Consider the following 16,829-nt stretch of genomic DNA (forward strand, 5'->3'; position numbering starts at 1 on the left):
CCAAGTTGTTTTATTGGATTTGGGTGGTCTGAAACTAATCTTGTGTTTGTACATTGACTTGATAACCAACCACATGATCCATATAACACTGCAATGGTTACGGTAGCTTCCTATATGGCTTGCTTTATTGTTAAATTGAAGGTGGATTATTCACCATATGGACCCATTGTTTGAGGGAAGTTGAGAAAATATGAAGGGAGATTGTAGGGTGCAAGATGGACGAGGGGGGAGTTGTAGTGAGTTATGTGGCTTCCTTATAAAATCAGTACTACTATTCCTATCAACTATATTTTTTTTTATCAAAAATCGACTATATTTTTGTCTATGCTGATGACTATTCCTATGAATATATATATATATATATATATATATATATATATATATATATATATATAGTTGATTAATGATGACCAATACTACTACTATTTGTGTATTTCAACTTGATGCGTAAGGACATGTTAACTAATTTGGAAGAAAATTTCATCAGATAAAAAAACAGTTACATTTTAGAATTGAAGTGCTCAAGGAATGTACTTACAATTGTTGCATGCCAATATATCCATACAGCAACCATAGGAGGCATCAACCAAAAGAAGACCGCATGATCCATGATGAGCAACACAACTTTTAGGTTTACAGATTAGCAGTAAAATTGTTTCCATAGTTGGCGATGAACTGAAATTGATATGCTAAGACTCTCCACGATAACTTGCTTTGATATTCAAATTCCCAAGTACACTGCCATAATTCAGGTTTAGGAAGATATATACACGATAAAATGCACTAATGCAGAATAACAAATTCAATTTATTGTCATTTATATATTTTAATCATGTAGGCTAACCATCTAATGTCAGCCATGATATGTGTTGATTATTATTGTCATAGTATTATTCCTCAGTTCATCTTTTCTTATACAAAAGTGCATGATCACTATACTAAAAAACAACAACGAAGAATATGATCATTGTATATAATTTAGCTACTTAAGAGGTCAGGAATATAGGCGTAACTTATTAGTAATCAACACATACCAATTATTTTCCAGGTTTAGTGGCGCCTCCTTCCCGGCTACTTTTCGAGCCATGACTACTTCCACAAAAAACACGCACTCGCTTGAACTTTTGATGGTCTTACCTCACTATTTGTCTCCATTATATATGATCCCTGCATACCTGCCATCAGTTTCACAAAAACTAATTTACAAATGCATTTATTTAAAATATGTAAATATTTTTAGCTCAACGTGGTTGAAAATGATACAATGTGATTGTTGTATTATGAAAGTACTTGAATTAGATTGTCCAAGTCAAAAAACTCTTTGGCACGGCAAGGACATGGACATGTACCCGAATTGCTATAAAAAGTCTACTTTATTTGCTCATTACAAGATTCATGTAAGTTATTAAATAATATCGTTTCTATGCAGTCACTGGTTCTGCTTATCATGTTTTTCCAATTTCGATATACTTCTATTATATGAATACAACCATCAAGTTTACTGGATATGCGTATCATGTTATGTGTATCATGTATTTTCCAATTTCAATATACTGGTTTCAAATTCAAATATAACACAATCAAAAGGAATAGAAACCTAACACACAAAAAAAAAAAAAAATTTATTTTTTTCCCTTTTATAAAGTAAATTACTTAATTTTGAAAATTAAGAAGACGTATGGAACACGAGATTTCGCAAAAAAAGAATATGAATAAAGCAAACAACATAGGACATGCGAAATTGTATTGAAAGAAAGATCTAAAAAAAAAATTGAATACCTATGATAATGCGATTCTTGAAAGAAAGTGTTAAGGAGAGGTAGATAATGAAGGACAATGAACTCGATTAATGCAGCAATCACGGATTGCTCAAAAAATTCCATTAAACAATATGACCCATTTTTCAGATATGCTCTTTTCGTGATTTATTGAGATACAATGATGGAGAAGGTTAAGCAAATGAAGAAATTGTGGTTTGGTTGGTTAAACAAGGTCGATTTGGTGGTGATTCAGGGGAGAAAAGGGTGTCGGCGGGGGCGGGGGCGGCGGCTAGGGAGAGCCTTCCGTTTCAGTGTTTGAGATGGGGTGAATGACATATGCGTAAAAAATATAGCTTCTATGTAATTTTGTTGTTCCTTTTTTTTTTCATGAATAGTTCTTACTTATTTGTTTTCTTCTATGTTCTAACCTAAATTTATATTACAAAATAATTAGGATTAGAAAATATTATTGAAGTATGTCATTTTCACATATTGTTTCAAGAGAATGTAATTGTTATTCTAGAAGAACTACTCAATTGATTTATCGAAGACACTTACAACTTTCGTAGTTTCAGTTTTTATTCAATGTGTTGTGGTGGTATCGTATGGTCTGTGGGCGTCAGTAATTCCTTACGTAAGTCGTCGTGTAGTATGTGGTCGACTATTAAATCCACCCACCCGTCCGAGGACGACTGTATATTCTTCCACCCATCTGTGGCCGACTGTGATTCCACCTGTGCGTCGTACGGACAACACACTAAAAATTATGGTCAATCCAAACGAGGGTTAATTCCATAAAATAATGAACTTGCAAGCAAATTTTTAAACTAACTTATTATGGAGGAACCTTTCATAATATTTTAAACAGATGTATAAAATTTCATTAGAAGGGTTGAAAGTTTTTGCACAGTTAAACAAAGTTACTTTAATACATACTAAAGTTGCGTGTTCAAGGAAAAAATTTAGGGACCACAGTATTTTACTTTTTTATGAATACTAAACGAGAAATGGCCCATATTTTATGGAAACAAACATTTGTATAACTCAGGTGAATGAACATGCAATAGGATAAGAATTATCGTGGATTACACATTTGAAATATGAGAATTGATGAGAGAATATTTAAGAGACTGTTTTTCAAATTTCGGTGTCATTCACTTTGTATCCGTGTAATGCGCACATTGTTCAGCATGTAGTCTGTCGTCGCCTGTAACGCATGTAACATTAATTTGTAATCATGTGTCATGTAGCGTATGGACGACGTGCAGTCAAATGTTGACCGTTTTCCACCCGTGCGTCGCACGGGCAGCACACTAGTATATTAACATGGAATGCGATGAAGGTTGACGGGACAAGCGCTCCACAATAGAACGAGGAGGATGGAAGATATGACTGTGAAAAAAGAATAGACAAATAATGTCATTTTAGTAAAATAAAAAACTATTTCACAAGGTTAAACGAAATTTACCAGAAAAATATAAATTCGGATAAAAATATATAATTCCATATCTTAGAAAGGAGAATTGTGTATGTTTTGAAACATGAGAGGAAGGGGGTTTTAATATCATTATCTTTAAAGGGAGGGGGAATAATTTACTCATTTATTTTTTTTATTAAAGTCAAAGATTAGTATTAGCGAATTGGGATTTCTTCGATCCAATTCGTATTTGACTATTACTTTTCCCACCCCACCCGTTTCTCACACGCCCTTTAAATTTTACAAAAATGCCTATGATTAATTTGGATTTTGAAATCCGAAATGATTTTTCACTAATTCAGATTTTATGATCCAAAATATGCTTATGTATAATCAGCAATCAGAATCTCCCATTTCAGGAATTTTGAATTTTGCTTTTAAAAACAACCAAAAAACAAGTAAAAAAATGCTAAAAACCTATCAAATAAAATCATAAAAATATAAAAATACCACCAAAAAATTCTAAAAATCAAATAAAGCTAATGCAAATTTTTTCGGATTTTTTTGAGAATATGAAAAATAAAAAATGAAAAATGGGTCTAAACGATGAAATTTTGGATTTTGAAGGGTGGAGTCCCATAAGAAGTTTCTTCTAAGGGAGTCTTGATCCTTGATTTTTACTTCTGATTTTCTGTGAAAGTTTTGGAGTAATCGGATCAAGTAGCCCGAATATCGTTTTTTTTACTGGGAATAGCTAACAATGACCTAAAACAGGAGGATGATAGTTAGGAAGATTAATATGGTCCTTAAAATAACTATCCATGTTATAAGCATGTTCAGAATTGGTGCTGATACAGTTCATATTATATAGGCTTAATTGCACTTTTGCCCCCTATATTTTGTCAATTGTGCGATTTTGCACCCCATTGTTTCAAACGAGCGATTTTGCACCCTATATTTTGCCAATTGTGCGATTTTGCACCTCATTGTTTCAAACGAGCGATTTTGCACCCCATAGTTTTCCCCTTTTCTGATTTTGCACCCCAAAAAATCATAAAAATATTCAATTTTTTTCCAAAAAATTTAAAAAATTAGAAAAAAATCAAAAAAATATAGTAATTGTTTTTAAAATCAGAAAAAAAATCATATATCCAGATTTTAAAAAAAGGTCAGATTTTTTTAAAAAAATTTGGAAAAAAGTTTAATCTTTAAAAATCTGGATACAAATTTTTAAAAAAAGACAGATTTTTTTAAAAAAATTCTGGAAAAAAAATTTAATTTTTAAAAATCTGGATACAAATTTTAAAAAAAGGTCAGATTTTTTTAAAATTAAATTTTCAAAATACAAAAAAATCTGGATTTTTAAAAATTAAATTTAAAATTTGTAAATTTTCAAAAAGTAAATTTTGTATATTTGTAAATTTGGAAAAAAATCTGACCTTTTAAAAATCTGGATACAAAAAAGTAAGTTTTAAAAAAATATGACCTTTTTTTAAAATTTCTATCCAGATTTTTAAAAATTAAAATTTTTTCCAGAATTTTTTTAAAAAAATCTGACCTTTTTTAAAAATTTTGAAAATTTACTTTTTTTGTATTTTGAAAATTAAATTCCAGAATTTTTTAAAAAAAATTATATTTTCTGATTTTTAATTTTTTTTGGAAAAAAACTGAATATTTTTATGATTTTTTGGGGTGCAAAATCAGAAAGGGGGAAAACTATGGGGTGCAAAATCGCTCGTTTGAAACAATGGGGTGCAAAATCGCACAATTGGCAAAATATAGGGTGCAAAATCGCTCGTTTGAAACAATGGGGTGCAAAATCGCACAATTGGCAAAATATAGGGGGCAAAAGTGCAATTAAGCCTATTATATAATCCAAACTGTTTTTTCCCTTGAAATAGGTTTTTAACTATTTTTTGAGGTTTTCGGATTATAAAATCTGAATATAACAAAAGAAAAACTCAATTCGGATTTTAAAATCCGAAAATCACAGGGACATTTTTGAAAAATTTATAGGGCGCGCGAGAATGACATAGGGTGGGAAAAGTAATAGTCTTTCATATTTGGGTTAACTAATGCATGTTGGGCTAAAATATGAGAAGGACTGGGCCTATACTGCAATATTCATTGCTTTTAGATAATTGCTCTTTAGATCCCCGTGTTGCTGCGAGACATACAGATATCTTTCAATGATTTCTTTTTTGCCTATTGGAAAATATCTTCCAATGATGTACTTTCCTGCTTTGAGTAACATAGGGGATCTAAAGAGAAACCATCTTGCTTTTTCTGCAGATGTGTTTAAAAAAGGCTTGAACAAAACCATTCTTCCTTCTAAATAAATAGTCTCAGCAATGCTTGCATACTAAGCATATTCAAAAGAAAAAGCAATGGTTTCATACTAGGTAGGATGATAAAGCTGATTGTTCAAAACCAATTTCAATGATAATCAATCAAAAACAACATTCATTAACAAAATCATCGTGAGATGCATTGCTTAAGTTTCAACTATTGCCTAAGTTGCTGCCGCCACCACGAACGTTTCATTGTGTTTGACGACAGCTACTAAACCCCATTTTCCTTGTTGGGTAAGATTCACATCACAGTTTGCTTTGAGAAAACCTTTTGGATGCTTAATCTATCTTTCATGTTTCTGAGTGCTTTTTTTGTTACTTACGGAAGTTGTATTGTATATATGATGAATTGAATTCCCACTCTTTTTTGTTTGTACATTACTTCACTATGTATCAATTTTGACATAATAAATAATGAAACTCTGAAAGACAACCATTACAATAACATTTGTGTTTCCTGATAGTCAAAGCTTGTCGGTAACCACAGGATACTGTAAAAAATGTAGAATTCCTCAAAGCATTCCGACGAGCACAGGGGCGCCAAAATCCAAGGCTGCAACGGATCCAAGGAGTGAAAAGCACAGAAAATATGAGGAAACTTTGATCTTCATTTCTTGATCAATTGAAAAATGAAAATTACAATTACAAATTGTACTTTTATATTTAGAGCTTCTATGAAAAGAAAAAATCTACTCACTCAACTATAACTAATTCTGACCGAAATCGATAACAGAAAACTAACTCACAAACTGGATAACTAAAGCCAGTTATACCGATAACTACACAGGCAAGTATAAACTTAATAAAATACAATAAGTGCCTTCGCTGAAGTTTGCCTGAATAACAGAGTTCAACATTTAAATACCAAGACAACTTTGTTGGAGGAATTCTGGCATGAATCCAGTACCAATAGACACAACCAACTAAAATTCAAAATATTATTAAAATAGCTCTCATGCAATTTCTGATATCATTTTAATATTATTTTAATATATCTTGAACTTTTGATTGGTTGTATCTTTAGACTTTGCGTTCGTGCAACAAATACTCACTTAAATGACCATAAACTTTTGGTGAGGTGGGTATGAAGCAGCAAAAAGATACTCAGAGTTACATTAAGCAATTGTGAAAATCATCTGCAAAACCCACAAGAGACGAGGATTCTAAGGCTGCTGACCAAGAAGAGATGGCCGGTAAAACACATGGCTCTGTGCAATCTTAATACGGTCTCGAGGATCGTTCATGGTCTCATCTCGTAATGCTTGAAGTATAGCCTGTACTGGAGATTCCCTGAAGATAAGAGGTCCACAAATCAAAACCACAGAAAAAGTTAGTTACATAACTGGATTTAGTGTTGAATTATTGTTTGATGATGCTTGAAGAATAAACATTTGATTTCAATAATATTTCCTATTGGCGCAGGAGCTCAAAAGTTAGGTAGGATTATAGAAGTCTTCTTTGAAGTGACACTGACATGTCTTAAATTTATCTGATCCCAAAGTCTGCTGAACGGTTTTTCGAAGGTATTAACCACTTTGGGTCTTGTGTAAGCCCACACAAATCTGTCTTTAGTTAAAAGGTGCATTTTAACTACGGACAAAACTGTGGTCTACACAAGACCTAAAGAATACGATATCACAGAACAGCGGTTCAACAGACTCGGGGTTGGAACAAAATTCATAAAAGGATTGCTGGAGGGTGTGAATTAATCACTTGAGCCGCTAAAGCTCAGGTTCATCTGTTTTCTCATTCAAAGAGAGGAGTGCAAAAATAAAAACAATAGAGAAGCGAAAATTATTACCTTAATATTAGTATTTTATATAACATCTTCAAGATGGGACAAAGCTCGACAGGGGCAACATGCTTGTTTTCATCAGGATCTAAGACATTTAAGCTGGACAGACTCAGTAGCTCATAGAATGCTTTAACAGCAGAGACTCCCTACAAGATGGAAGGCAAAATATAAATTAACTATAAGCAGCCAAGTAGAAACTTGAATGAAATATATTTGTCTGAAACGAACAAAATATTTACCTGAATCATCCCCTTGCCCTTGATGCTGTCACCCATTTCAAGGCTCAATTCTCCTTTGGCCAACTTTTGTCCATACCATGCATTACGACCTTTCAACAAGGTTACATAAGTATCAGCCAAGAGAGGGCCTGCAAGTTTCTCTGGTTCTTCTGCCAATAGATGAGTGATAAAAATCATCTCTGATGTGCAGTGGGCAAAGTAGACTGATTTGCTGGTGGCACTTTCATTCGTCAAAGCAGCTACCATCCCTGTTAAATCGATCATCATAAATAAAAAAGTTACAAGATTTGAAAATGTGAACATTTAACTGCACTATAAGAGGGAAAGAATTCAAAGAAAAGAACATCAAAGCACACATAAATAACATCAAGAGGCACTGTCTGACTCAGACATTAAAGTATATTTCAAACTCTCAACTAATATTAAATCTATTTAATATTCAAAAAATGAGAGTATCAGAATCATAAAAAGTCAAGTTAGTACGAACCAATCATTGAAGCTAGGAAAATAAACACAAGGTAAAAATAATTACTCCTTTTGAATGGTAGAAAAACTTGTTGGCTGAAATAATCATCATTCTTTTCATACATATTTTATATGAAGAAATGAGAAGCCATCTGAACAATTCTAACTAGACTAAATCGAGAATTATTGAGCTCCTTTCTAACAAATGGTATTGATATTTTTTTAATAAATGAAAAATCAGCCTTATCACACTAGGTGGGATCGGCTACATGGATCAAATGACAGTATAATGCTGTCACAAATCATATTTTTATCCACTATCCAAATCACTGACCTTTAAGTCTTTCTTGATAGTTTCTCCTATAATTCTTCTTGATATTCCTTTACCTCTAATGGTTGAGTTACCCCCCCGGGGATGAGTAGCTCACTTGGTTGAGGGATTAAAGGAGGTAAGGAGTAAAAGTTCACGATTAGAATCCCGGCATGGAAGAAAAATACTAACATAATAAAGAATCTAAAAATCTCCTCCACAAAAACCCAAATCATCTAAGTCGAGATTCAATCATCTTTTCTACAATAGGTGCTACTCCAACTCTCTCTAACGCAATCATTTCTGGCCCTATCTCGTCTAGTTCTTCCATACATATAAGGATTCACTGAACCAATAACTCCCTACTCATCGCCAACCCATAATCTCTAACAACCCAAAATGAAATTTTAAACAATGAAATAAGTGTCGTTCTTTTAAGCTAGGCATGTAGAAATTCTCTAAATACTTCACCCCTCTAATCTTTTAGCCCTCCCAAATAATATCTGGCAAAACAAAATATAATAAGCTAGATTTGTACATATGTTTAAAAACAGCAAATAATTGTAAGTGTATAAACAACAATTGAATGTAGGTGTCCTCTTAAATGAAATTTCAACTGCAATTATATCAAATAAGACAGGTTCTATGAGTCAATCGATTATCAAGAACAATGCAAAATTATCTTCGTTCGCTCTCTTGCTAAAAAAGTATGCTCTTATGAGCTTCTTCTTAGCTGTTCTTTATAATTTAACAATGTCAACTATATTTTACCTGCTCCAATTGCATATACATTCTTTAATCCACCCATAACTTCATGAGTAACAAGATCAACATTGTCCCACACTATAAAGTGCGCCTGCCTCAAAAACTTTGCCAATGGTTTCCTCCATTTTTCTGCTCCACATATTCGAGCATTTGCATATTCTTTGTTGTAAATCTCGGAGGCAATGTTAGGACCTCCAAGATAGAGAATATTTTCAATGGGGACTCCAGCTGCAAAGCATAATATCAAAAAACAATGAGAACCAGAAACTAAAATCAAATCAAGGGCTAAGTCAGAACTATGAAGTCATGTTATAAGATGACTAACTCAGCAGTCAGCACTAAACATGCATTCAAATGCTCGAGGGAATGTACAGATTGAAAAACAATAAATTTCATTGTGTGGTTATCTCGAGCAACGTAGACCACAACATAAAGAAACTAATGAAACAAAACATAAATCGATCTTACTTGCTCGACTGATCATTAGAGTAGGTGTTATGATCCGCGGCTCAGGAACCAATTCAGCCTCCACACCCTTGGCCAAAGAAATGATAACAGGAACTGTGATTCTCTCTTTCCAATACTTACTAATTTCTTCAAACACCTCACGGGTTTCTGTCGATGGCAAGCCGTTAATCACAATGTCAGCATCCCATACAGCTTCCTGCAAATTCGTCACAACCTTCAAAGGGCAAACAGGTGTATCAACCATATTCAAACAAAACCCATCTTTCAAAATCTCATCTGCATGAAGAACCCTATCACCTAATCTCCCCTCGACATATTTCAAATACGCACAACGCCTAATCAACCTCCTCAACACATCCTCCCTCGAATTAATCACTTCAAACAAATGCGTAGCCGTGGCTCTATCAACAGCTCTTCCTGGTCTTCTCCATATCCTAATCAAAACCTTGTCTCTAAAACTACCATAAGCCTCTTGTAACATAGCTGTAAACACACTACCCCAAGCACCACCTCCAACACAAACTATTCTCAATGGATCATCATCAACTTTCCCCATTAGGGTTCTAAGCTCATCAAGCTTCTCTTCAAAATTACCATTTACACTTTGAAGAGAACCATTTGAGTATCCATGATGGTTCATCTTTGATCCCAACCAATGACACCACACCAACAAATTAATCTTGCTTTCAAGTTTGAATTATCAGAATTTGAATACCCAAAAACCACAATCTTCCAAAAACATGAAATTTTAACTAAAAATAACAAACCCCATTAATACAAACTAAGAAAGAAAGGGAAATGAAGAAGGTTCTAAACATGCATTGAAGAGAAAAAGTATCAAATTTTACAAATCTAAAACAACAATGGAGAGAGGAAGAAGTAACATATGTAAGCGTGAATTACAAAGCGTGTCAAAAACAACTTTGGAATTAACAGCAACAAGCAAAAAATAAAATAAAAAACAGAAGAAACAGTATGGGTGGGTGTGTTGTCGGTATGTCCAAGCGTACTGATGTTTAAGTCGTGACTATAACGGAACTAGTACTACTGATTTCACGCTGTTACTTACGGATTTGGATATAACGCGGTTGCTGTTTAGGTGCAGTAGTTGTTCTGCACCATCCGATCTGAAGCGAACGGTCAAGATCTGACACTGTGTGAAATTGGAACAGTTATATTAAAGATTGATGGTTGAGATTTGCTATTGTGGCAAACTGTGTGAATTTGCTACCGTCAGTTACTTACCGGTAAGGGTGGGAACAGGCCAGGCCGTCCGACAGGGGCCTATGACCTAGCCTATTTAAAGCCTAGCTCGGCCCAGCTCGTTTATTAACAAGGTCAGACTTAAGCTTTTTATAAAGCCTATTTAATTAAATAGGTCAGGCTAAGGCTTACAAAAAAGCCTATTAAGCCCGTCGGGCCGGCCTATTAAGCTTTTTATGTATAATATATCTTCCATTATTGATATCGTTGAAGTTTTTTTCTCATAAACTCAAGTCTTCATATGATTGGTTATTTAGTAGTAGATATATTGGTGTGATTAGACCTTTGTAAGATTTCATTATTTAGTAGCACATATATTCATGTGCTTTAGGCCTTCGTAAATTTTGGCCTATTTAGTAGTAGGTTTACATGTGTTGCTAGACTTTAGTGTAAAATAGGCTTTTAAATAGGCTTTCGGGCTTCATCAAGCCTTTAAATAGGCCAGGCCAGGCCTCAAAATTGAGCCTATGACGGGTAATAGGTCAGGCTCAGGCCTATACTTTTTGAAGTAGGTCAGGCTTGGGCCTTGCAAAGCCCGGACCGGCCTAGCCTATTTCCACCCCTACTTACCGGCCATGCAAGCATATAAAAAAAAAGTTAAGTTTTTTTTTTGGTGGTGGCCAGGGTTCGAACCCCCCTCCGAACCCCGGACCTTGCATATTTTATGCAGTGTCCCTACCAACTGAGCTAAGCTCGCGAGGACTAAGTTTAATAAGTAATTGATTCTTATAAAATTATGAAATTTTGTTTTTTGTCCTTAATATTATTTTTGGAATTATTTATCCTCATAAAATTTTCCCTTAGCAGCATATTAATCCTGCTATTAGATTAGATGCAACTAACGACTTTTTTTTTGTGTGTCCAGGGTTCGTATCACAGACCTTGCATATTTATGCATTGTCCTTACCAACTGACAGTGGCGGAGCTCTTAAAGAGCCCATGGGAGCAGTGGCTCCCCCACTAAAAATAAAATTAAAATAAAATTACATAGGTAGATACCATAATACATCTCATATTTAAAGAAAATTACTAGACCCTCTCTCATTTGGCTCCCCCTGATTAAGTAAAATTGTATATAGCTTTTATGTTAGTATTTTTCGCTCCCCCTAATATTTTAGGTAAGATCCGCCACTGCCAACTGATCTAAGCTCACGGGGACAGATGCAACTAACGACTAATGAAGTGGCAATGTCACATGTGATTAGTTTTTTTTTTTTTTTTATAGATCGATATAGATAAATAAGTTACCGATTAGGATTTCAATATTTTACCCAAAATTGAAACAAGAAGAACCTAAATTACCTTATTTTCCACCAAAATTTAAACTAAAGTCCCTAAAAAAAAATCTAATGTTCTTCTATTCTGCCCACCGACCTTCTCTTCCTCCTTTAGCTGCAATTTCTCCTTCATCAACACTGATTTTTGTGACTCATTTGTTTTCCTTCCACTTCATAGCTTCATACACCACTCATGACCACTTTTCTGATTTTGATGACATATATGATTCTTCTTGTTTTATATTTCGTTTCTTTCTTTTTCCTTTTCTATATTTAGTTTCTCGTTTAGTTTACTGAGAAATTTTAGGGTTTCTTCATGCTTTTGTACCTTCTGCAACGATTTCTAGTTGCATCGCATGTTTTATCGATTTAGGATTTCTTCATCTCGCGATTTGGAATTTCTAGGTTTTCAATCGTTCTCACGTTTTCTGGGGTTTCTTTCACATTTAATTTGTTCTATTTCTTTAAGCTTTCCTTCCTTAAAAGAAGAAAAAAAAATAGTTATTGAAATTCTAGTTCTGTTCTACGCGATGTCCTCGACAATATAGCACAACAATCAACATACATAAATAAATTAAAGCGCAATAAAGAAGAACGGGATATGGTAACTCAGATCGGTGCAATGTCACCTACATCTGGGGGGCATCCACCCAAGAAAGGAAATCCACTCTTAATAGTATCAGTTCCCAGTCTTATGTGAACAAACATTGTTCACTGCCTCTTCACCTAATACTGTAACACCCCGTTTTTTTCGATAGGATTATTTATTTATTTATTGTGTTTAATGGCTTGTTTGTGTGTTTGATTTGATATCAGTGGATTTTTTTTAGACTATAGGGGTATTTTGGTCATTTTAGGACTAAGAGTATTTTGGTTATTTTAGAATGAAGGATATTTTAGTAATTTGGTGAGGTGAGTTATTTTAGTGGAGTTAGTAGTAACTTGGGGTAATTAATTAAGATGGTGGTGTATGAGTATTTAATGTGAGGTTTTAATGAAGTAATTTTGTAATAACATTTTAATGAGTGGAGAAAAGTTACTAGGCCCATTAAGAGAGAGGGAAACCTAACCGAGTTCTGCTCTTTACCAAAACGATTTTGCTCATTCCCAAATGAAAAGACCAAATACCCTTACACATGTTAACTCATGCTAATGCAAATGGTAATGTAAGTTAGCACTAGAGGTGTTCAAATCTAAACCGATCCAAAATAAAACCGCAATCCGATCCAAAAAACCGAAAACTGCAAAAAAACCGAATATTTTTGGATGTGTTTGGATGTTGTTTTGGAAAAACCGCTATGATCGGATAGGTTTTCGGATTGCCTTTTCAAAACCGAACCGAACCAAACCGAACGGTAAAAGTAAATTTTTATACTTATTTATTATTTTATTAGTATTATATATTGCTTTAATATATTGCTTATTGATATTTAATCTTATATATTGCATTAATTTAAACTACTACCTCCGTCCCTAATTATAAGACCCATTTGAGAAAAAAATTTGTCCCTTTTTATAAGACCTCTTTGGTATTTCCAAGTACATTAATTATTTCTTTACCAACATACCTTTATTTATTTTTCATCTTTTTCCTCAATCAACAGTAAATATTATATTGAAAACATAAATTAACTATCCCTCTCTTAAGGATAAAATTGTAAAAACAATAGTAATTATATACAAATTTAATATTGCAACCAACTTTCTTAATCTCCGTAATTTTTGCAAAAGGTTCCTATAATTAGGGACGGAGGTAGTATATTATTACTACTTAATCTATTTCAAATATAATCAATCATTTTCATTGTGTAATGTTAACTTTTTTAATAAATTTGTGTCATATTTTGTATCAAAGCTATTATTTTATTGTGTATGAGTAATATTAATAAAAAAAATTACATGTTACACTTTGGATATCCAAAAACCGATCCAAATTAAACTGTATATATTTGGATTGGATCGGTTCAGATTTTTTTTAACATAATCATCCAAACCGAACCGAACCGCACATGATTTTTATTTTGGATCGGTTGATTTTTTACCTCAAAACCAATCAAAATCGGACCGCGAACACCCCTAGTTAACACACGCTGGTTATGTGCGCACCAGTACAGACTGGCAGTAGCTACTGCCTTGTTCCCTGTTTAGCTTCGTTCGTTCATACATAGGAACAACCATTCATTCATTCACCCAAAACTCATAATTTAGAACACATGCATTCATTCATTCATAATTTAGATACGCAATATTAATGAAAAATAACGTAAATGTCATAAATAAGCGCAACCGCGCAAATGTAAATATAGCACAACCAAAATGTCAGGAAAATATTACAAATATCCAAAAAGTCATAAAATAAGGCACTACTTACTGCACTAGACCTCCTTTGTGGAACCGGATGCTGGTCAAACACGCTATAATCGGTCCGGAGGCCCTCCAAAATGCTGAAGAAGAGTGGATTTGAAACAACCTCTGAAATTTGCATCGCATGCTCCACTTTGCCTCTGATGCTGCTAATGACCTGCAATGGATTGAGAGGATGTCAGGCCCACTCATGGTCAATAAGAATATCCTGCTAGACAGGTCTCAGAAAGACAAGGTCAGGCTCTGGAGCAGTGTTGACGATAAGAGGATGGGATACACGGTAGAACCACCTAATGTACCTATCTGAATGATTCCAAGGCTCGTTGTCTGGGACCTGGTCACCCCTTTACTGCTGGGCAACGACATGCAGAGCAAACACCAAGAAGGCAGTAGCCACATCTGCTGGGGCAAGATGCATAATCGTAGTAGGAGGTCGGGGAATGGTCTGAACATATCCGTACTACCTTAGAACCCGCTCGGGCAAGTGATGCACTACCTTTTGTTTGCCTGCCATGATCCATCCAGAGTACCATCACACGTCCTGAAAAGGCGTCACGTCTCGTCGGCGCTCGTACGACCTCTAGGTGACATGACTATACTCTATCGAATCCAACAAGCCTCTGAAGTGTGAAGCTTCAGCAAACCCCCTTTTAGGTTTCCATCTACCCACATACGGGTTAGCCCGTTCGAAATCTTCATATCTCTTCCTCATAACGACATGTCTGATGTGAGCTATAACTCGTCCCTGCAAACACAAAAAGACAAATTTATATCAGCACACAATTATCATACAAAAAACAATACATTTACGATTAACTTAAAAAATTAGAAAATAATATATTACCACAAGCAAGGTCATGTAACCACCAACGGCGCCAACATGTGAGCTGGAGGTAAGATTCAGCTGCTCATACAAGAAAGCAAGTCCCATCCCTCCCCATGACCACGTGCCTATGTCATCCAAATCCCGAATCGCAAGCATCCACAACATATTAATGGTTTTGTTGTTCTTGCCGACAAAAAGGGTACATCCAAGCAAGAGCAACAAAAATGCCTTGACACAGGCATGCCTAATACGACTCATCTCCTGCTCCCGCTCCTCCTCCGATAAATCCTCCCCCAGCAAATGGTTACACCTATTCAATAGGTGCTCATAACGCTCTTTTCAGGGCCTTGTAAGTGACAAAGGCACCTGAATTATTACTCACTTGCTCCACCTCTTCCTCCACCGGAAACAATAAGTGATTCACCAACAGCTCTACACCATGGTTAGGATCTAAATCATCCTCTTGAATCAGTCGTCCAGCAACGGGGATACCTAGCAGACAAGCCACATCATCTAGTGTGATGGTCATCTCCCCAACAGGCAGATGGAAGCTGCTGGTCGCCTGATGCCATCTCTCAGCCATAGCACAAACTAACCCATGGGTGATGTTGTCGTACCCAGTCAGAAGGAGGGGCCTTAGACCGGATCTATCCACCAGTTCCCAGAACCAAGGGTTATCATCTACCGGCAACGGAAGGTACAAGGTAGAAAGCTTAAGTTTCCTTCCGTGCGAGACGACAGTCATCTTACGATCTGCTTGCAGCTGAAATACAAAAAAAAATTAAATAAGTAAAGTAAACATGAAATAATAAACGAGAAATATTCTACGCAAAAAATAAATCAATACTTAAATATGTAAATAAACATGACATATTCTACGTAATTATTCTTAAATTAAATAAACATAAAATGTTATACGTAAAATAAACTTGACATAATAATAAATTATAAATATTCTATGTAAAATAAACTTGACATAATAATAAACTATAAATATTCTACGTTAAAAATAAATAAATTATACTTAAATACGTAAAAAATAAATCAATTATACTACTTAAATATGTAAAATAAGCATGACATATTCTACGTAATTATACTTAAATTAAATAAACATAACATATTCTACGTAAAATAAACTTGATATAATAGTAAAATATCATTAAATTAAATAAAGCAATAATACTTACTGTTTTATCATTCCAAAGCTTGTATGTCATGTGTTTACCGAAGTCCGGTAAAAGAGACAACTCGTAAGGCCCCCCTGGAAAGCCCCCATCCTCATCCTCCATACCAAGCTCTGCATGCTGTTGAGGATGCTGCTCAGGCTGCTACTGCTGAGGAGGCTCGACATATTACTGCTGCTGAGGTGGCTCGACATACTGCTGTTGAGGAGGCTGCTCAGGCTGATACCCCTCGTGAGACTAAGCATGATACCCCTGGTGATGCTCATACCCCTCCTGATACTGATAATCCGGCTGAAATTCAGGATACTCCTGATAATGCTGCTTCTGATAATGATGTGTCAG

The 16,829-nt window shown here is 34.7% G+C and overlaps 2 protein-coding genes across 2 annotated transcripts; both read right to left on the bottom strand.

Annotated features, from left to right (window-relative positions):
• Window positions 1-6,116: 6,116 nt before the first annotated feature.
• On the bottom strand, window positions 6,117-10,501 carry LOC146929203 (glycerol-3-phosphate dehydrogenase [NAD(+)] GPDHC1, cytosolic-like). Its single transcript, XM_085701238.1, has 5 exons — window positions 9,571-10,501; window positions 9,109-9,330; window positions 7,563-7,810; window positions 7,330-7,469; window positions 6,117-6,818 (listed from the first exon to the last, which is right to left on the bottom strand). The coding sequence occupies exons 1-5, from the start codon at window positions 10,208-10,210 to the stop codon at window positions 6,692-6,694; spliced, it is 1,377 nt and encodes a 458-aa protein (XP_085557364.1). The 5' UTR covers window positions 10,211-10,501; the 3' UTR covers window positions 6,117-6,691.
• A 4,553-nt stretch (window positions 10,502-15,054) lies between these two features.
• Window positions 15,055-16,045, bottom strand: LOC146929204 (protein MAINTENANCE OF MERISTEMS-like). The gene is made up of 3 exons (XM_085707242.1): window positions 15,683-16,045; window positions 15,319-15,588; window positions 15,055-15,219 (listed from the first exon to the last, which is right to left on the bottom strand). The coding sequence occupies exons 1-3, from the start codon at window positions 16,043-16,045 to the stop codon at window positions 15,055-15,057; spliced, it is 798 nt and encodes a 265-aa protein (XP_085563368.1).
• Between the last annotated feature and the right edge of the window lie 784 nt (window positions 16,046-16,829).

This window comes from Medicago sativa, chromosome 4, assembly GCF_051527215.1.
Source record: "Medicago sativa cultivar Bolivia chromosome 4, Bolivia_mono, whole genome shotgun sequence".
Classification (NCBI taxonomy): domain Eukaryota; kingdom Viridiplantae; phylum Streptophyta; class Magnoliopsida; order Fabales; family Fabaceae; genus Medicago; species Medicago sativa.

Bases quoted from the DNA above. Each gene is read 5' to 3' on its own strand.
- LOC146929203 (XM_085701238.1), bottom strand. From the start codon at position 10,210: ATGAACCATCATGGATACTCAAATGGTTCTCTTCAAAGTGTAAATGGT. The intron at 9,331-9,570 runs GTAAGATCGATT...TATGCTTTGCAG, and splicing joins TCTAATGATCAGTCGAGCAA to CTGGAGTCCCCATTGAAAAT. The intron at 7,811-9,108 runs GTAAAATATAGT...TCGATTTAACAG, and splicing joins TGTATATGCAATTGGAGCAG to GGATGGTAGCTGCTTTGACG.
- LOC146929204 (XM_085707242.1), bottom strand. From the start codon at position 16,045: ATGACTGTCGTCTCGCACGGAAGGAAACTTAAGCTTTCTACCTTGTAC. The intron at 15,589-15,682 runs GTGAGTAATAAT...TTGCTGGGGGAG, and splicing joins TGGAGGAAGAGGTGGAGCAA to GATTTATCGGAGGAGGAGCG. The intron at 15,220-15,318 runs GTAATATATTAT...TTGTGTTTGCAG, and splicing joins GTTACATGACCTTGCTTGTG to GGACGAGTTATAGCTCACAT.